The sequence below is a fragment of the Ranitomeya imitator genome, chromosome 5 (assembly GCF_032444005.1).
Source record: "Ranitomeya imitator isolate aRanImi1 chromosome 5, aRanImi1.pri, whole genome shotgun sequence".
Taxonomy (NCBI): Eukaryota; Metazoa; Chordata; class Amphibia; order Anura; family Dendrobatidae; genus Ranitomeya; species Ranitomeya imitator.
In genome coordinates, this window is record NC_091286.1 from 493,821,955 (window position 1) to 493,842,329 (window position 20,375).

Sequence of the window (20,375 nt, forward strand, 5' to 3'; positions counted from 1 at the left end):
TTAGGCTACTTTCACACTAGCGTCGGAATCTCCCCGTCGCAATGCGTCGGGGAGAGATTCCGACGCTAGCGTTCAACGCATTGCACAATGGAGGCAGCGGATGCATTTCTCCGGCGCATCTGCTGCCCCATTGTAAGGTGTGGGGAGGTGGGGGCGGAGTTCCGGCCGAGCATGCGCGGTCGGAAAAAGCAGTCCGTCTGGAGCAAAAAACGTTACATGTAGCGTTTTTTGCTCCCGACGGTCCGCAGAAGCACGTCGCATCCGTCGCACGACGGATGCGACGTGTGGCAATCTGTCGCAATGCGTCGTCAATACAAGTCTATGGGGAAAAACCGCATCCTGCAAGCACTTTTGCAGGATGCGTTTTTTCTGCAAAACGACGCATTGCGGCGGATTGCAGTTAACGCTAGTGTGAAAGTAGCCTTACCACTGAACCATGGTCACAAAACATCAGCTGTGCTATATAAAGAGCTGCAAGCTCAACATTACACAATGCTGCACAGGGAAACACACGCAGACTACAAGTAAACTGTCGAAGGACACCGTATAAGTGAGCAAGTACATTTTAATCGCCTTTAACTCCACAGCACGTTACAGCCATCATCATCACTACCCCATGGGGGACCACAATCTAAATTCCCCATCACAATTTATGCGTGTGGGAGGAAACCCACCCAAACAAGAGAAGAACATAGAAACTCCTTGCAGAGGTTTCCTTGGTGGGATTTGAACCCAAGACCCCAGTGCTGCAATGCTAACCACTGAGCCACCATGCTGCCACGATATAGATAAGGTATATATTTTTAGTAACTTCATTGGCATGGAGCACACACAGGTCGAGATCATAGGCAGTACCAGATTCACACAGCCTGGAAAGCTCTATGTTCAACCACATGAACATACAACCACGACGGTGCATTACTGGGAAGGATTCTCTCACCCAACAGCATACCCGTTACATCAGACTGGTTTTCAAACCCCGATACTGATACATGAATTGCTAAAGAGTAGCTAGACTTCTGCAGACCCCCGGCTGTAATGACAACCCATTTCTCTCGCGTATCACCCCTACTCTGGAACCCTCTACCACAACACATCAGACTCTCGCCTACCATCGAAACCTTCAAAAAGAACCTGAAGACCCACCTCTTCAGAAAAGCCTACAACCTGCAGTAACCACCGATCGACCAAACCGCTGCATGACCATCTCTACCCTCGCCTACTGTATCCTCACCCATCCCTTGTAGATTGTGAGCCTTCGCGGGCAGGGTCCTCACTCCTCCTGTACCAGTTATGACTTGTATTGTTTAAGATTATTGTACTTGTTTTTATTATGTATGCCCCTCCTCACATGTAAAGCGCCATGGAATAAATGGCGCTATAACAATAATAATAATAATAATAATAATAATTGGCGCCCCCTGATCATGTGACAGGAGTTCCGATGGGCGAGATTAATGAAGCGATTCCAGCTAGCATGTGTTAAATCCCGCTGTTAATGGTCGACAGCAGGATTTAACAGGTTAACAGCCGCAGTGTTAAAAGCACTTAATGGCTGATCAAATCAGCCATCATGTGTGGGGAAAGAGGTGAGCTACAGCAGAGCTACAGGCAGAGCTCCCCTCTCCTGCTCTCCCTTCTGTCTACATAAAATTGCATCCGTAGCAGCCGCCATCTCCTCTCAGTAATGGAGTCTGTACTCTGTGAATACAGATTTTACCTCACAAGTGTCTAAGGGGTATCGTTTCTCCTTATGGAGAGTGACATACCATCTCTGGCTTGTCAAGGTAAGGAGGCTTATTCGCCGTGCAATGCTCCTCTGGGAAATATAATATGCAAATAGCCTCTTCTGAGAAAAAGAGGACTTAAACTCTATAGCACCACCTGTTGGAAGTAGCAATCCTACAAGTCACAATCAACCCTTTAACGAGTCGTGCAATATGACTTAGGATAAAAGCCAAATCAATATCTCAATTCGCAGACACGGTGTTTCGGGCTGATGGCCCTCGTCAGTGCAAAGCATGAGAACTAATTTGGCTAGGTGAGAGGCTCTGGACTGGGGTCTAAGGAGTATCGTTTCTCCTTATGGAGAGTGACATACCATCTCTGGCTCAGAGAGGTTTTACATGCACCTGTAAATTAGGCAGGCTCTTACAGCTACAGAAATGTCAAACATGTGGTTGCTATATGTGGTTTAGGTACACTGTGTGGCTCAGAAGGGAGGGGGGAATTTGGATTAGAAAGGGCTGAATTTGCTGAGTTTTGTGGAGCACAAGGACCCATCTAGCTTTTCCAGAGCCTTTGTGCTACCAGTAACGTGGAAGCCCCCTATATTTCCAGTGACAGACCTGAGTAGGGACTTGCTTTTTGGGAGAACGAGGTGAAGCTTTTATTGGGAACATTTTACATAACGTTTAGGATCACATTTATCCTGCACTCTATGCTGAGCACTTAAAATCAAGGTTTCCATCTAAATCTCCTAGTGATGTGATTCAGATGCAAACCCCGAGGGAGCCATTCACTATGATGAGGCAGCAGATTACGGTGGACTCCGTCTGGCATCTGTTCAGCGGTGTCCTTTTCAGAAGTGCACAATACTGTAGCCAACCGCACTTTTATGCACTCCTAAAAAGAGGACCATCACCGGGTCACAAGTCAGACAGTGTTCACAGTGCCTCCATCTGCCTCATTAAAGGGAATCTTCCACCAGGCGTTCTGTCTGAATCACATATTTCAAAGATTTATACAGAAAACCCGGTGTAAGCGATGAACAATGAGCACAGAGCGCGGCATAAATGTGATCCGAGCCTTATTCCGATCTTTGGGTGTCAAAATGAACAAATCAACAGTTGATGAATTGGTTTTATTTTTTACGCCGTTCCTCATGCGGCATAAGTGATTAGACAACTTTATTCTTCTGGTCGGTGCGATTACAGCGATACCACATTTTTATCATTTTTTATATTTTGGCACTTTTTACACAAAATCTAGAAAAAAAGAATTGCTTTTCTATTGCTTTATTCTGAGAGCTGGAGCTTTTTTATTTTTGTGTTTATTGAGCAGTTTGATGATGGCTTTTTATGTTTGGCTGCTGTCACACACTAAAAGAGGATTTTCTTATTTTTTGCAAAAAAATAGTTTTTGCATCTCTGCATTTTGAGAGCTACAATTTTTCCAGAGTTCTGCTGACAGAGTCATGTGAGGGCTTGCTTTTTGCGAGACAAGTTGACATTTTTATTGCTAACATTTTCTGGCACAAAACATTTTTTGATCACTTTCTATTCCAATTATTCGGATGCAGAATGAACAAAAAAAAAACAGCAATTCAGGAATGTGTTCTTTTTTTATTTCATTATGCTTGAGGTAAAATTGACAAGACAGCTTTATTCTTTGGGTCAGTATGATTACAACGATAGCACTTATACAATTATTTTTTATGTTTTGGCGCTTTTACACAAAAAATGTATATTTTTCTATAAAATATTCTTTGCATCGCTTTATTCTGACAGCTATAACATTTTTATTTTTCCGCTGATGGAGCTATGCCATGCTTATTTACATTTGTCTTTTTGATCGCATTTTATTCAACTTTTTGTTCGGCGGTATGATGAAAAAGCATTTTTTGGCTTTTTTTTTTTTTTTTTTTTAAAGTGTTCACTGAAAGGGTTAACTACTTTGACATTTTTATAGGGTTGGTCGTTCCAAACGCGGCGATACCAAATATGTGTACTTTTTTTAGGGGGGGTGGGTGGGAATGGAGAGGGGGTATGGGTTCAGAAAAATATTTAGGAGTACAATATACCATATATACTCCGAGTATAAGCCGAGATTTTCAGCCCACTTTTTTGGGCTCAAAGTCCCCCTCTCGGTTTATACTCGAGTCATACCCAGGGGTCGGCAGGTGAGGGGGAGCGGGGGCTGTCTAATTATACTTACCTGCTCCTGGCGCGGTCCCTGCAGGTCCCTGGCTTCCCGGCAGCTTCCTCCTGTACGGAGCGGTCACATGGTACCGCTCATTACAGTAATGAATAGGCGGCTCCATCTTCCATAAGGGTGGAGCCGCATATTCATTACTGTAATGAGCGGTACCATGTGACCGCTCACTACAGAAAGAAGCTGCAGCGCCGGGGAAGCAGGGACTGCACAGCGCCAGGAGCAGGTAAGCATAACGGGGAGGGGGAGCGCTGCGCGATACTCACCTGCTCCTTGTTTCGGTGCAGCTCCATCTTCAGCAGTGGCGCTCAGGTCAGAGGGTGCGGTGACGTGGTCAGTGCGTGCCCTCAGCCTGAACGCCAGTGCTGAGGATGGAGCGGCGCCGGAACGAGGAGCACGTGAATATTGAAAGTGCTGGGGGCCTGAGCGACGGAGAGGTGAGTATGTGATTTTTTTTTTATCACAGCAAATGGGGCAAGTGTCTGTATGGAGCATCTATGGGACCTTAACGTTTGTGCAGCACTGTATGGGGCCATAACGTTTGTGCAGCACTGTATGGGGCAATAACGTTTGTGCAGCACTGTATGGGGCCATAACGTTTGTGCAGCACTGTATGGGGCCATAATGCTTGTGCAGCACTATATGGGGCCATAACGCTTGTGCAGCACTATATGGGGCCATAACGTTTGTGCAGCACTGTATGGGGCCATAATCGTTTGTGCAGCACTATATGGGGCAAATATCTTTATGGAGCATCTTATGGGGCCATAATCAGCAATTGTGCAGCATTATATTGGGCAAATATGTCTATGGAACATCTTATGGGGTCATTATTAACCTTTATGCAGAATTTTATGGGGCACATTTTAATATGGAGCATCTTATGGGGCCATCATAAACTGTATGGAGCATTATATGGGGCTCCTGATTCAATATGGATATTCAAAAACACTTAACCTACTGATATCTCAATTTTACTTTTATTGGTATCTATTTTTAATTTTGACATTTACCGGTAGCTGCTGCATTTCCCACCCCAGGCTTATACTCGAGTCATTAAGTTTTCCTGTTTTTTTGTGGCAAAATTAGGGAGGTCGGCTTATACTCGAGTATATACGGTACTTTTTTTATTCATGGATTTCAAAAAAATATTCTTACATTTTTTATTTTTTTTTTTACTTAGTACCGCTATGAGACTGACTTTCAGCACTGTGATCGCTGTTCTAAAGTGTAGCAATGAGGCAGCAGCATTGCTATGCTCTATAACCTGGCAGTTTTGGTTAAACCATGCACTGCACATGATCCAGCTAACTTGCTAGAGGCTGGTGATCCGGTTGATGACATCGGGTCACCATGGCCATGATCGGGCTCCCCTGATGTTGTCGTGGGAGTGCGGACCCTCCGGAGGTCAGAGGGGACTCCCTCCCTCTGCTTTCTAAATGCTGCGATCGATATTGTTCACAGCATTTAGGGAGCTAAACTGCGGGCACCGCTCCTGGCAGTGAGTGTCAGCTGTGAGAATCGCTGAACACTTGGCAGTAATCACACACAAAATCGCCGGGACTTATCCATAAATCCAAGGTCGGCAAGTACGTAATGACCTGCACAATGGACACGTCCAAGGTCATGAAGGGGTTAAGTTCTTGATGACACAATAAATGGTTAATATACATTTGCAATTTATCTGATCATTCTCTATACCAATCTATAGCTAATGGAAATTGCCACTATAAAAACCGAAGCCGCGAACTTTGTGAAAACCAAACCTTGAGTACGTTTCAAAAGTTGCTGCATTTTACTAGTCTTCTAAATACGACGTCTTTATAGGACACCACTTGGTAGCAAACAGCATTAAAATAGGAGTAAATCATACCTGCAGGGCACCGTGCACTGGAGAAACTCAACCATCTTCTGAGCATGCTGTTTGGACGCATAGTAAAAGTCCAGCCCATCTAAAGACAGAGTTGGTAAATAATGTAGTAAGTCAATAACCAAGCGCTCTGCTCACAAGGTACTGCTGGACCGCGGGCAGATGGCGGCACAACAGAACACCGAAGCATAATGGGATCTGTCAGGCTCCATCATATCTATGGGACAAATAGAGCTGCAAAGCCTGACTATAAAGTTGGCCAACGAGGAGCTAAGGTGTCGGGATAAGGTCCCTGCCTAAATCTGTTTTTGCGGATGCAGCCAGCACGGTGACATATCGCCATATCGCATATCTGGTGGTCATGTCCCAGTCTAGGGTACAAGTTTCCCGACCAACAGAAAACTTACAAGTAATTCTACAGATGAACTCACTAAATTTGCTAGAATCTGGTCACTTATCCTAATCTCGCAGTAGATTCTGTCACACTATAAGTACATACACTATCCCCTACCCCACCCCCAGTCCATTCTTCTGCCTCCCTTCCCTTTTCCTCTTTATTTTGCAGTATATATCACCCTTAATTTCTTTTAAAGAAAGAACAGAATAGTTTTCTGCTATTCCAAGCAGCCATGTATTACTTGAATGCACAATGCCAGGCGATTCCATGTATCTACGTGAAGTCATAATAGGCTTTTATACATTCGTCTCTTCTAAAATTCAATATAAGATTGTTAAATGGTAGCGGAGATTCTCTTTAGCAGGCACACACTGTAGATCTATTGTAATCATTTATCAAATACGCTTTTATATCTTAGAAACGTAATAGAAAATGACATTAACCATTCCCTCTCCAGAGTATAACAGTGCCTTCCACTTCGAGATGAAAACTTTGATAATGTAATTTCCCTTACCGTGGATTTCTTTAACACGTAGGGTGTTTTGATGAAGTCTGTGTTTCAAAATAATTTGCTCTAAGTAGTAGAATGTCTTCTTATGAAGTACCTGGAGAAGAACAAAATATATAACTAATAGAAGATTCACTTTAAAGCAGAACTCCGCCCATAAAGTGCAAAACATGCCAAGAATACCACCATTACCTGGGTCATTTGCCATTTGGGCTTTTTTTCCCCATGAAATGGTTCTGCTAATGCAGTCTATATTTCACATCATGCCTCTGGCTTTGCAGAGAAAATAGTTTCATAATCTTTGCTCTGTTCAGAGTCCTATCTTATGATAAAAAGTGGCGGTCAGCCATCTGCCATTGCAGATTCTTAGTGTATCCTATGTGCTGCAGCTTCAGCCTGACTCCCCTGCCTTCTGCTTGTGATAGGCTTGTCCCAGAAGTAACATTTGTCGTGTATGGAAATTACTTTCTGGCTCTACAAATTTCTTTGCAAAAAGTGAACTCCATACTTCTGAGCATTATTCACATGGGAAAGAAAGTTCATTAATTTTCACCACAAATATTATAAGGTGGCACTTTTAAAGGGAACCTGTCAGCAGGATTGTGCAGAGTAAACTAAAGACAGTGTCAGGTTGACGCCATCATACTGATTAAAATGATACCTTGTTGATGAAATTCATCTTGTGGTTGTTGTTTAATCTTTATTTTCAGTTAATGAGATTCTCGTGCTTAGGGGCGGCCTGTAAGGAGGTATCTTTATGTAGCGCTTAGATATTCATCTATATGGCTTATGACAGGTCACTGATCCCTCAGTGACCTTCCCCCTATTTTACACACTGAATATAATAGATTTGGAAAAAAATATTTTACTCGACACCATAGCGTAACACTGGGCCGAGTGCTTCGTAATGTTTTATTGCATACCACTCAGCCACATTGTACAGTAGTGTGACTCCGACATAACTGAAAACTGCAAATAAAGATTAAAACTACCAAAACATGGATTTAATCACCAGGTATCATTGTAATCAATATAACGGTGCCAACCTGAGCACAAAAAGCTGGAGCAAGGGAAGAGCACATTATTTTTTTTTTTAAGGAACAAGTAAGGATATGGCCACAAGACCTTTTTTTTTTTTTTTTTAGGCTGAATACTTCAATAACATTTTTTAAGATGAGTCTGTGTCAGGAACCCAAGTATTTTATAAGGTGTTCAGATTTTTTTTTTCAAGTGGTTTTTAACATTATTTGTTCTCCCTTTTATTTTTTTTCATCCGCTTGGAGGCAATTTAATCAGAAATCCACCTAACAGTAGTAGCATGTCAGTTCTTTTTTTTCCCCACGAGAAAGTTTTCAAAATCAATAGGAAAAGTATTGAAGACCGAGCAGTATTTGATGTGGATTTTGAAGCATATGGACGACTTCGACACTTTTCCTTTGACCAGCTTCGATTCATCTCCCTGTTTATATGGAAAGCAGCAGAGCTTCTTACCTTTTGGCGGACCTGAACCACAGCTTTCCAGAAATCCTTAGCTTCTACTCTATGGCAGTCATCACACATCTGTGACATTACCACATAGTCCACTACAAAGACTTGCTGAAGGATTGCGCCATTCATCACCTGTCGGAAAATACATAGTGTGAGCCGTCTACTAAACTGCTACAGACGTGCAGACGTGCCGCACTTCTCCAATTACAGATGCCAGGCTGAAGAATACTCGGAATGGCTGCCGTCACTTCCAGGAATCTGGAGCCGCGATGACAGAGGTAACAAGCGTTTCACTACACCTATGTGGCACGATGAGTCTACATACCTCTTTCTGGATTGTTAATTTCACTTTCAGTCTCTTTGAATGAGGTTCTGTCCAAATAAAGCCAGCATCGATAAGACGCACCTGAAGGAGAATGGCACCCACACATTCAGTCTTTCATTTTATCAATACTCTGAACACAGAACGCTTTTGAAATCTTGAAGCGGAATAGAAGGTATGAAGTGAGATGGTATGGGGGGCAAGTGACATCATAGTAACATAGTAACATAGTAACATAGTTAGTAAGGCCGAAAAAAGACATTTGTCCATCCAGTTCAGCCTATATTCCGTCATAATAAATACCCAGATCTACGTCCTTCTACAGAACCTAATAATTGTATGATACAATATTGTTCTGCTCCAGGAAGACATCCAGGCCTCTCTTGAACCCCTCGACTGAGTTCGCCATCACCACCTCCTCAGGCAAGCAATTCCAGATTCTCACTGCCCTAACAGTAAAGAATCCTCTTCTATGTTGGTGGAAAAACCTTCTCTCCTCCAGACGCAAAGAATGCCCCCTTGTGCCCGTCACCTTCCTTGGTATAAACAGATCCTCAGCGAGATATTTGTATTGTCCCCTTATATACTTATACATGGTTATTAGATCGCCCCTCAGTCGTCTTTTTTCTAGACTAAATAATCCTAATTTCGCTAATCAAATAATAATAATCCTAATTTCGCTAATCAAATATGAAGATCGCAGGCTAGTACAATCATTTCTACTCCTGTACCGAGATTCTGCGGCTATAGCGGTGGGAAGCCACCTAGCCTACTCCCGATATACCATCTTTGCCTTCCTGATCATTGTATATATAATACTGAATGAGTGCTGTCTATAAAGTATAGGCAGCAATAACAGTGCTTCCTCCACAATCCCTGTGATCGCTGGGTGCAGAGGGGGGAGCAGGAGCTGCAATGTCCTAACAGATCCAGACCAGCTTCACCGTGCAGTCAGGAGGCTGAATATGCAGAGTAACTGGGGCCAGCCCTAGTTACAGGGAAAAGCAGCAAAAACAAAATGCACTTAGAGGGAATCTGTCCCCGCCGGGACATAAATAACCTATTAATATGGGCATACAGGTAATAGAAATGTTACAACAGTCATACCTGTATGCCTCATATTAATGGTCTTGTTGCTGACAAATGTTATATTTTGTGCTTATGTTAAAGATTTCTTCCAGGCTCCAGGGCGTGCGGTGCCTGGAAGAAATCACAACCTCCTGACTTCATTATAACGGTACCCCTTCCCATCAGCATCAGTTACAGCCCCAGAATCCTGTGCCCTGCACTCCCTCAGATATACAGTACAGACCAAAAGTTTGGACACACCTTCTCATTTAAAGATTTTTCTGTATTTTCATGACTATGCAAATTGTACATTCACACTGAAGGCATCAAAACTATGAATTAACACATGTGGAATTATATACTTAACAAAAAAGTGTGAAACAACTGAAATTATGTCTTATATTCTAGGTTCTCCAAAGTAGCCACCTTTTGCTTTGATGACTGCTTTGCCCACTCTTGGCATTCTCTTGATGAGCTTCAAGAGGTAGTCACCGGGAATGGTTTCCACTTCACAGGTGTGCCCCGTCAGGTTTAATAAGTGGTATTTCTTGCCTTATAAATGGGTTTGGGACCATCAGTTGTGTTGAGCAGAAGTCTGGTGGATACACAGCTGATATACCTACTGAATAGACTGTTAGAATTTGTATTATGGCAAGAAAAAAGCAGCTACGTAAAGAAAAACAAGTGGCCATCATTACTTTAAGAAATGAAGGTCAGTCAGTCCAAAAAATTGGAAAACTTTGAAAGAGTCCCAAAGTGCAAAGTGCAGTGGCAAAAACCATCAAGCGCTACAAAGAAACTGGCTCACATGAGGACCGCCCCAGGAAAGGAAGACCAAGAGTCACCTCTGCTTCTGAAGATAAGTTTATCCGAGTCACCAGCCTCAGAAATCGCAGGTTAACAGCAGCTCAGATTAGAGACCAGGTCAATGCCACACAGAGTTCTAGCAGCAGACACATCTCTACAACAACTCTTAAGAGGAGACTTTGTGCAGCAGGCATTCATGGTAAAATAGCTGCTAGGAAACCCCTGCTAAGGACAGGCAACAAGCAGAAGAGACTTGTTTGGGCTAAAGGACACAAGGAATGGACATTAGACCAGTGGAAATCTGTGCTTTGGTCTGAAGAGTCCAAATTTGAGATCTTTGGTTCCAACCACCGTGTCTTTGTGCGACGCAGAAAAGGTGAATGGATGGACTCTACATGCCTGGTTCCCACCGTGAAGCATGGAGGAGGTGTGATGGTGTGGAGGTGCTTTGCTGGTGACACGGTTGGGGATTTATTCAAAATTGAAGGCATCCTGAACCAGCATGGCTACCACAGCATCTTGCAGCGGCATGCTATTCCATCCGGTTTGTGTTTAGTTGGACCATCATTTATTTTTCAACAGATCAATGACCCCAAACACACCTCCAGGCTGTGTAAGGGCTATTTAACCAAGAAGGAAAGTGATGGGGTGCTATGCCAGATGACCTGGCCTCCACAGTCACCAGACCTGAACCCAATCGAGATGGTTTGGGGTGAGCTGGACCACAAAGTGAAGCTAAAAGGGCCAACAAGTGCTAAGCATCTCTGGGAACTCCTTCAAGATTGTTGGAAGACCATTCCCGGTGACTACTTCTTGAAGCTCATCAAGACAATGCCAAGAGAGTGCAAAGCAGTCATCAAAGCAAAAGGTGGCTACTTTGAAGAACCTAGAATATAAGACATATTTTCAGTTGTTTCACACTTTTGTGTTAGTATATAATTCCACATGTGTTAATTCATAGTTTTGATGCCTTCAGTGTGAATGTACAATTTTCATAGTCATGAAAATACAGAAAAATCTTTAAATGAGAAGGTGTGTCCAAACTTTTGGTCTGTACTGTACATACCTCATCCTCCCTTCTGTGGGCACTGTATTCAGGGATCTTTTGTGCAGGCGACATCCGCTCAAGTGACCTCAGGTGTGTGCACTGATAAGGTGCTCTCCCCACTGCCTCCCTGTCATCACCATGTCCACATGGTTCCTGGCTATGACTGTGCAGGGAGGAAGTGGGGAGAGCATCTTTTCGGTGCACATCCCAGAGGTTACAGTGACCCACTGGCGTCTGCGCAGAAGATCCCTGAATGCAGAGCCCACAGAAGGGAGGATCAGATATGTATTTCTGAGCGAGTACAGGGCGCAGGAGCAGGATTCCGGGGCCGTAACTGACGCTGATGGGAGGGGGGTAGACAGGAGGCAGTGATTTCTTCCAGACTTTATTAGTATAAAGACAGAATATAACATTTCTCAGCAACAAGACAAGGTCATATGTCCGGGTTTGACTGATTCCCTTTAAAAGTTGAAATGCCCCTTAAAAAGAAGTGTATGATCTTGCAAGGAGAATAGTGTGTGTGTGTGTGTGTGTGTGTGTGTGTGTGTGTGTGTGTGTGTGTGTGTATATATATGTATAAGTATATGTGTGATATATATATATATATATATATCCAGCAGCTCAAACAGTGTCCACAATATTTTAAAAAATTACTGCGGGAAATAGGAAAAACATTTTTAATGCTTCTTAGTGGTCGTCATTTTCAGTCTTGATAAAAAGATACATTAAAAAACTTAACTAGAAATGTGAAAAATAGACTTGTAATTTTTTTTTTAATCTTTCCAGCCCCCCCCCATCCATAAAAATATATAAAAAGTGACAAAAATTTGGCCTTGTTTGGATATATAATTAATTTTGCCACGTCAAGAAAAAAAAGCAGCATATTGTGAATATCCAAGCAAGAAAAAAAAAATAGAGGTCTTTAAGCTGCATGTAGGAAACTAAAAACAAACACATAGAAAATATGCCTGGTCAGGAACAGAGGAAAATGGACTTGTTCTGAACTAGATATAAAAATTGAGGTGTGAAAATTGTCCTGACTGCAAAGAGTTAAGTCACTACTTTTCTAAATATTGTCCTCATTTTGCTGACCATATGTCATGAAGACAAGATACATAAAAAAACAAAACAACAACATTTGGCCAATAAATGTAGCGCACATTCCATGTCTGTAACTGCATCTACCAGATTACGGCGCCGTGTGACTCTACAGGCGGAGACGTGATCTGCTCTACAGAAACTCTGCCTCAACAAACACAAACATTACAGGTCGCTAACTGGATTTAGCTCCATGCCGGGCAGAAATAGAAGGCGATGCCAAGACGGAATAAGCCGATCACCCTGATGGTGTGTTTGTGGCTCGGAGACCGTAATCTCCAGGTCAGCGCTACACATGAAACCAACTGGTCAGGCCACGGAATATCTTTAGTGGTTCTAGGTCACTGATGAAGATCACAAAAAAGTTTTGATTATGTGGCCAAATCAGTGCACGGAGGCTCTTTACAACGAGAATCTGCATTTTGGATTCTTTCAGTAGGGCACACTAGTGGTTTTCTTACATCTACACCATCGTGTGTATGGAGCTTGTATGTTATTATGGTTGTCTGGGTTCCTCTGGTTCCTTTCATCATTCTAAGAACATACTGGTAATGAAATTGGCCCAGGGGCATGTAACGAGACATTAGACAGAGCCGTACAGGGGACCAGGACGATCTCTGTACAGTATAGTCTATAGAAGTATCAGCAATGCGTCACGTACTCCTGGTGGAGACACTAGAACACACTGCACATACACGCCTGCAACAGAGATTTGTCCCGTCTCAAAGCCTTCTAAATGCTACGTTCCACATTGATTGTGGCATTTAGAGGGTTAAACAGCCAGGCACAGTGACTGTGCTGCCCCTGGCCATGACATCTGCGGCCCACCTATCAGTTAAGCCAAGATCCGGCGACAATCGCCCGGGCACAGCTTCTGCTCCTGCACGATCACAATAACGTACCAATACATCCATTTTTGGCAATTGGTTAATTATTGCTGCATCTGTCCGGTAACAATTCTAGAAACATACTTGACGTTCTGCAGTCACACCTTGCTCAAAGAAGCCTTCAGTTTTTTGAGACACAACGTGAGCAGCTCTCTCGACTCCAAAGCGCACTGGATCCATGTTCCGGGAGGTTGTAGATAGCTAAGCAAAAAAATGAGAACAACATAAATAGTCACTCACAGCTCATTACTCCACCAGTTCATTCATACTGGACTGAGCACATCTTGAAGAGCTACCATTGATTTAATGGTTTCTTTCTTTGAAAATAAGAAACTTTGTAATACATCTTATTAGAGAAATCTGCTTTTCCTCCTCCTCCTGGACTGATCGATCATTCTCAAAATTCTCAATTCAGGGGTAAAATCTATCTTCAGTGAATACAGATTTTCTCATTACTCAGATAGGAGATGTCAGTTGGTGCTCATAAGGTTCTATGGAGAACGGTAACTGTCCTTCCAGGGGACCCTGCAGCAGAAGGCGTCTCCAGCTCTGCCCTATATCATAAGCACCGTCATCTGTTATCTCAGTGATGGGAAAACAGATCTTACACACTTTGCCCCTGAATAGGGAAAGAAAAATCAGTCCAGGAGGAGAAAGTAGAGTTTTCTGATCGTATATATTACAATGTTTCTTATCGTCAGGTATTCTATTTAACTAACACAATGATGACAGTTTAATTTTCAGGAGTTTGCATTTTCGGACATCCAAAAACTATATTCTTGGAGTAAAAGGCTTTTTTTTTTTTTTTAGGCAGGATTCACATATCGGGCATTGTAACATGTTATTGTGATGGTTTTATATTTTTTAAAAATACTAATGAAAAAGGTCTTCTAGGAAACTTTATTTTTCCTTTTAAAAACACAATGGTTATATGAATCTAAATATGCCAGAATTCTGTAATTTACATTAAAAATTTCTTTTATGACTTGCACGTTTCTTACATATTTAAGACCCTTTGTGCTTCGTTTCACAAAGGGATATGGCCTCACTTAAAGGGTGCATGGTCTAACTTGCAAAGTTAGAGTTGCACAAAACTATCACAGTGCTTATGGCTTTCACAAAGATACTTTGATCTTGCAAGTCTTCCAATCAAACAGCATACATTGGCCATATATTCCGTGTCCTGACCGAGCCCTGGAAGAAGCCAAAAGGGCGAAACCCTGTGACGAGCAAGATGTTGAGAGTATGGTTTTAGTTTCCAAAACTAGTTTACGTTGACGTACTGATCATTCTATGCTCTTATTTTAAAACAAGACATTAGTGAATTGCTCTACGCTTTGTCTTGGCTACTCTGTTTCATAGGGAATCTGTTTATTTGTAGACAAACATCTTTGACCTTGAGAACATCCGGCAAGAGGAAAGCCGCAATCGCTCATCTAACCTAAAGGATGCTGCCTGGTCACAGTATCTTGTATTCAAGCTGGGAGTTTATTTGTTACTAGATGGCAGCCCGATTCTAAAGAATCGGGAGTCTAGAATCCATATATACTTTATTTATTCAAATGTAAGAATAATACAATTAATAAATAATAGTAAGAAAGAACAAAAATAATAGGCAGTATATGGAGAAAACACCAAACAAAAGTTCAAAATTGGTGTGAAAATGTCACTGAACCACTTCACAACTAAATATATATAGTTTTGGTAAATGGTATTATCATTTTTTTGACGAAATTGGGCAGGAGCTTGAAGAGCAACGTCACTGGGCCCGCCTCCACGCAGTAGAAACTTGCTGTGAGGTAAAAATTCAAAAATCACACCAAAATGGCGGGCGGAGTGTGTCACAGTACGGCACGTTTCTGATTGGTCGCTCGCAGCAGGCGGCAACCAATCAGACACTGGACACTGTTGAAATCACTTATCTCCGGACATTAGCTCCGGACATTAGCTCCGGACATTAGCTCCGGACAAAGCCACGGAAGTTGGCACAAATTGCAGGAAGTAGTATTCTAGGCAATTATATATTAGATAACAATGAGCAGTTCTGGACAGCATTACCTTTTCTTATTTTGCCTTCTGCACCTTTTGGAGGATTTTCTGCTCTAAAAGAATCAGCTTCACAGAAAATTGCTGTAAAACGTATATGCAATATTATGGAAATAAATTGTTTTTTTTTTTTATTTTAGTAATGATTTTTAAGTCCTTTACTATCCTGCTCACATTATTTTAAAATATAAAATAGTCTAACATGCACAAAAGTGTAGGCCCAAATGTCTAACAAAGTGAGCCAGGCCACCTATTTGTATAATCGTGACTCATGCTGATCATGGTCCCGGCAACATAAATCTGACGGCAGGTTCCATTTAAGACTGTGTAGTCTAAGCTTCCACTGTCTAAGAATTAGGCATTACCGATAAAGAGGAAAAATGTCAGGTACTTCATTTTTTCCTATTAAAGGGATTGTATGGGACGTTAACATTGATGGCCTATCTTGATAGGTCCTCAATGCCTGATCTGTGGGGTGCACCGCTGCCGATCAGCTGTTCCTGGTGCAGAAACTGCTCAGTTAGAGCCAAACAGCTGCCAACAGAATAGTGTCCGCGTCCAGATACTGTACAGCCACCCCCTATGGACTGTAATATGTGACGGCTGTGCAGTACCCGGCTGTGGCCCTAGTCTGTCGACAGAGCTGTGCATGTCCGTAACTGAGCAGCTCCAGCAGACAATGGAACAGCTGATCGACGTGTGGGTGCCAGGTGATGAGCCCCCACCGATCAGACACCGATGACCTATCGTAAGGATAGGCTATCAATGTTAAAGTCCCTTCAAAAAAAGCCCAAGAACTTGTGGAACTACAAGTACTATAGGCTCAGTGCTTCTCATAAGTCAGTAAAAGAAGGTGTACCCCTTCTTCAAATTCAAGGGAGTATTCCTTCATCAAATTACCAAAATTTGTCTTGGTTATTAAAAGTAGGGGTTGCACCCCTGAAATGTGTATGTTTCAGACAGTAACTACGGCTTTTATTCATGAGATGTGCAGGACCAGTACTCTTCTGGTACTTGTAGTTCGACAATTTTACATTGCATTTTCCTATATGACCAAAACAGCATTTGGACACCGAAGCGCCAATTAATGGATGTACCGGCTGTAATAAGGCGCTGTCAATCAAATGCTATAACAACAGTCATGATGGTCACAACAGCAGACGGGGTGATGTTCCTCCATAGGATTTCATATCTTTAGGAGACATCTCGCCTTCCACCTCATGAACAAACGTGCTGCTGTAATATCGCTTATATGTTGTGCTCGTCTTAATTCATTTATAATCCAGCCTGAACACGCAGCCTCTGTGCTCTGAAAGCTGCAAATATACACTACCGTTCAAAAGTTTAGGGTCACCCAATTTTGTGTTTTCCATGAAAACTCGTACTTTTATTAATCAAATGAGTTGCCAAATGAATTTAAAATCTAGTCCAGACATTGACAAGGTAGGAAAAATAGATTTGAAATAATTTTCTCCTTCAAACTTTGCTTTCATCAAAGAATGCTCCCTTTGCAGCAATTACAGCATTGGAGACCTTTGGCATTCTAGCAGTTAATTTGCTGAGGTAATCTGGAGAAATTTCACCCCATGCTTCTAGAACCCCCTCCCACAAGTTGGTTTGGCTTGATGGGCACTTTTTGCTTACCATACAGTCAAGCTGCTCCCACAACAGCTCAATGGGGCAGAGATTCCGACGCTAGCGATTGACGCACTGCACAACGGGTGCAGCGGATGCATTTCTCCGGCGCATCCGCTGCCCCATTGTGAGGTGCGGGGAGAGGTGGGGGCGGAATTCCAGCCGCGCATGCGCGTTCGGAAAAAGCGGTCGGTCAGGAGCAAAAAACGTTACATGTTTTTTGCTCCCGGCGGTCCGCCGCAACAGTCGCACGATGGTTGCGACGTGTGGCAAAGCGTCGCAATGCGTCGCTAATGTTAATCTATGGGGCAAAAACGCATCCTGCAAACAACTTTGCAGGATGCGTTTTTTGCCATAAACGACGCATTGCGACGTATTCAAAAAAACGCCAGTGTGAAAGTAGCCTTATTCAAAATCCCTTTTATCTTGTATAAGTCTCCCACTTTACCAGCACCAAAGCAACCCCAGACCATCACATTACCTCCACCATGCTTCACAGATGGCTTCATACACTCTTCCAGCATCTTTTCAGTTGTTCTGTGTCTCACAAATGTTCTTCTGTGTGATCCAAACACCTCAAACTTGGATTTGTCTGTCCATAACTCTTTTTCCAATCTTCCTCTGCCCAATGTCTGTGTTCTTTTGCCCATATTAATATTTTCCTTTTATTAGCCAGTCTCAGATATGGCTTTTTAGTTGCCACTCTGCCATGAAGGCCAGCATCCCGGAATCACCTCTTCTCTGTAGACGTTGACACTATCGTTTTGCGTGTACTATTTAATGAAGCTGCCAGTTGAGGACATATGAGGCATCGATTTGTCAAACTACAGACTCTAATGTACTGGTCTTGTTGCTCAGTTGTGCAGCGGGGCCTCCCACTTCTTTCTACTTTGGTTAGAGCCTGCTTGTGCTCTCCTCTGGAGGGAGTAGTACACACCATTGTAGGAAATCTTCAGTTTCTTGGCAATTTCTCGCATGGTTTAGCCTTCATTTCTTAGAACAAGAATAGACTGTCGAGTTTCACATGAAAGTTCTTTTTTTCTGACCATTTTGAGAGTTTAATGAAACCAACAAATGTAATGCTCCAGATTCTCAACAAGCTCAAAGGAAGGTCAGGTTTATAGGTTCTCTAATCAGCCAAACTGTTTTCAGCTGTGCTATCATACTTGCACAAGGGTTTTCAAGGGTATTCTAAACATCCATTAGCCTTCTTATACAGTTAGCAAACACAAATTACCATAAGAACACTGGAGTGATGGTTGTTGGAAATGGGCCTCTATACACCTATGAAGATACTGCATTACACACCAGACGTTTGCAGCGAGAATAGTCATTTACCACATTAACAATGTATAGAGTGTATTTCTGAATCATTTAGTGTTAGCTTCATTGGAAAAAACTGTGCTTTTCTTTCAAAAATAAGGAAATTTCTAAGTGACCCTAAACTTTTGAACAGTAGTGAATTTTTTTTGGTTAGCCAATAAAGGTATAATTTTTCCATCTTTGGACAGAAAAGTATTTACATCGATTTTTCTCGCTAACAGTACTGCAATGTAATTTTTTATTGTACATCAGAATAAATCTGGAAATAAAATATGGACGAAATGTTGGAAATTAAAAAAATCTCACCTTAAAATAACTGAAATAAAAAAAGTGAATTCTACAGGTGTTTATAAAGCCAATAAGTGTGGAGATTTACTGTACATCTAATATTACATGGAGTGTATTATGGCTGGAGGAGCGGAAATGTCTGTGGTTTCGTACTCACCGTTCACACTGTTTGCAGAAATGGACTGACACTTGCTTCGGGATCCCTTCACTGATGTCAACTTGTGTCCGCAAGCAGGCCACACACATATTTGCAGGGTTTGGGGGGATTGGAACCCCACATTGGCAACAGAGGCTAAAAAGAAAAACACATGAAGATAACTTCCAAAATACAAGCTTGGAGCTATTCCTTCTGCTGAAGGCGAGATATGATCCTTGTTATATACCATAAGTAACACGAACTATCCGAGCATCAGATGAGAACAAGAGATTAAGATGTTCTAACCGCACAGCGTCTTTACAGAAATATGGAGCATCTTTGTAATGGTCTCAGTACTATAGAACCGAGGATAAAATAACAAGTCTTCATAAATGAGCAGCACGGTGGCTCAGTGGTTAGCACCACCAAGGAAACATCTGCAAGGAGTTTGTATGTTCTCCCCGTGTTTGCGTGGGTTTCCTCCGGGTTCTCCGGACATACTGATAGGGAATCTAGATTGTGAGCCCCAATGGGGACAATGATAATGTCTGTGGAATTAATGGCGCTATATAAGTGACTAAAAGAAAAAATAACTGTGCAGATGTGAACAGTGAGTGAATGAGGAGTTACTTGGCTCTCCTTTCACACCATTTAAAGGTATATTCACAAGCCGTGCTGCGCTGTGGATTTACCGTGTGGCTTGGTGAGAAGCAGCTGAGATAGCTATGGAAATCATCTACACATTTGCAGAGAACTGGTGCCGAGAGTCCGCAGTTGCAGACTAACTTACAGCATATCTGCAGCAGAACCCACGTGTAACAAGCGCAGATTTTGCTGCAAATATACTGTGCCACAAATAAAAGTGTAATACAGCGCTGACCAAATGGAGGACATCTCAACAAATCCCAGCTGCAGAAACTCAAGGCAAATGTCACACACTTTGTAATATAAAGGATGAAACCTACAGCAAGTTTGTAACCAAATATCCCATCTAACACATGCAGACAACATCTGGGGGGGGTTCCATATCTGACAATCTATCCTTCAATAGGTCATCAATATTAGATAGGGGTCAGACTCCTCACAGCTCGACCAATCGGCTACTTGAATATACACTTGGTCCGCCACAGCTCCATACACCTTATTGGAAGGGTGCCAGGGGTCCGAGCCCCACTGATCAGTTATAAAGCATTAGGCCAGTATTACACATCAGTATTATGTGGTCCCAGTATGGACTGGCTGGGAGACTCCTGACCCGAACAACAGCCTCATATATGGCTGAGGCTATGGGGAGAGCGGAGGTCGGCCTGAGCTCAGGTCACTAAACACACGGGGGAGGATCCGGCCTAAAGAACTCATTCACTCCACAATAACTACTTACATGTTTCCTTGGCTGCTTTTGGCCGGACCCGTCATGTACTCCATCCTGAACAACCTGGAAAATAAAAACAAATAAACATTCGACAATTTCTATTTCTTGAGAAGAAGTTATGGATGACTAACAGCGGCCTAACTCAATGG

The 20,375-nt window shown here is 42.5% G+C and overlaps 1 protein-coding gene across 1 annotated transcript in view; it reads right to left on the minus strand.

Annotated features, from left to right (window-relative positions):
- The window catches only part of NMD3 (NMD3 ribosome export adaptor), a 63,775-nt gene that overhangs the window by 27,321 nt on the left and 16,079 nt on the right, over positions 1–20,375 (minus strand). The window contains exons 2-8 of the mRNA XM_069727405.1: positions 20,236–20,289; positions 18,876–19,010; positions 13,531–13,627; positions 8,522–8,602; positions 8,200–8,328; positions 6,715–6,805; positions 5,807–5,885 (exon numbers count right to left, since the gene is read on the minus strand). Coding sequence (XP_069583506.1) covers positions 5,807–5,885; positions 6,715–6,805; positions 8,200–8,328; positions 8,522–8,602; positions 13,531–13,627; positions 18,876–19,010; positions 20,236–20,279 — 656 coding nt within the window. The 5' untranslated portion in view covers positions 20,280–20,289. The remainder of the gene's footprint in view (positions 1–5,806; positions 5,886–6,714; positions 6,806–8,199; positions 8,329–8,521; positions 8,603–13,530; positions 13,628–18,875; positions 19,011–20,235; positions 20,290–20,375) is intronic.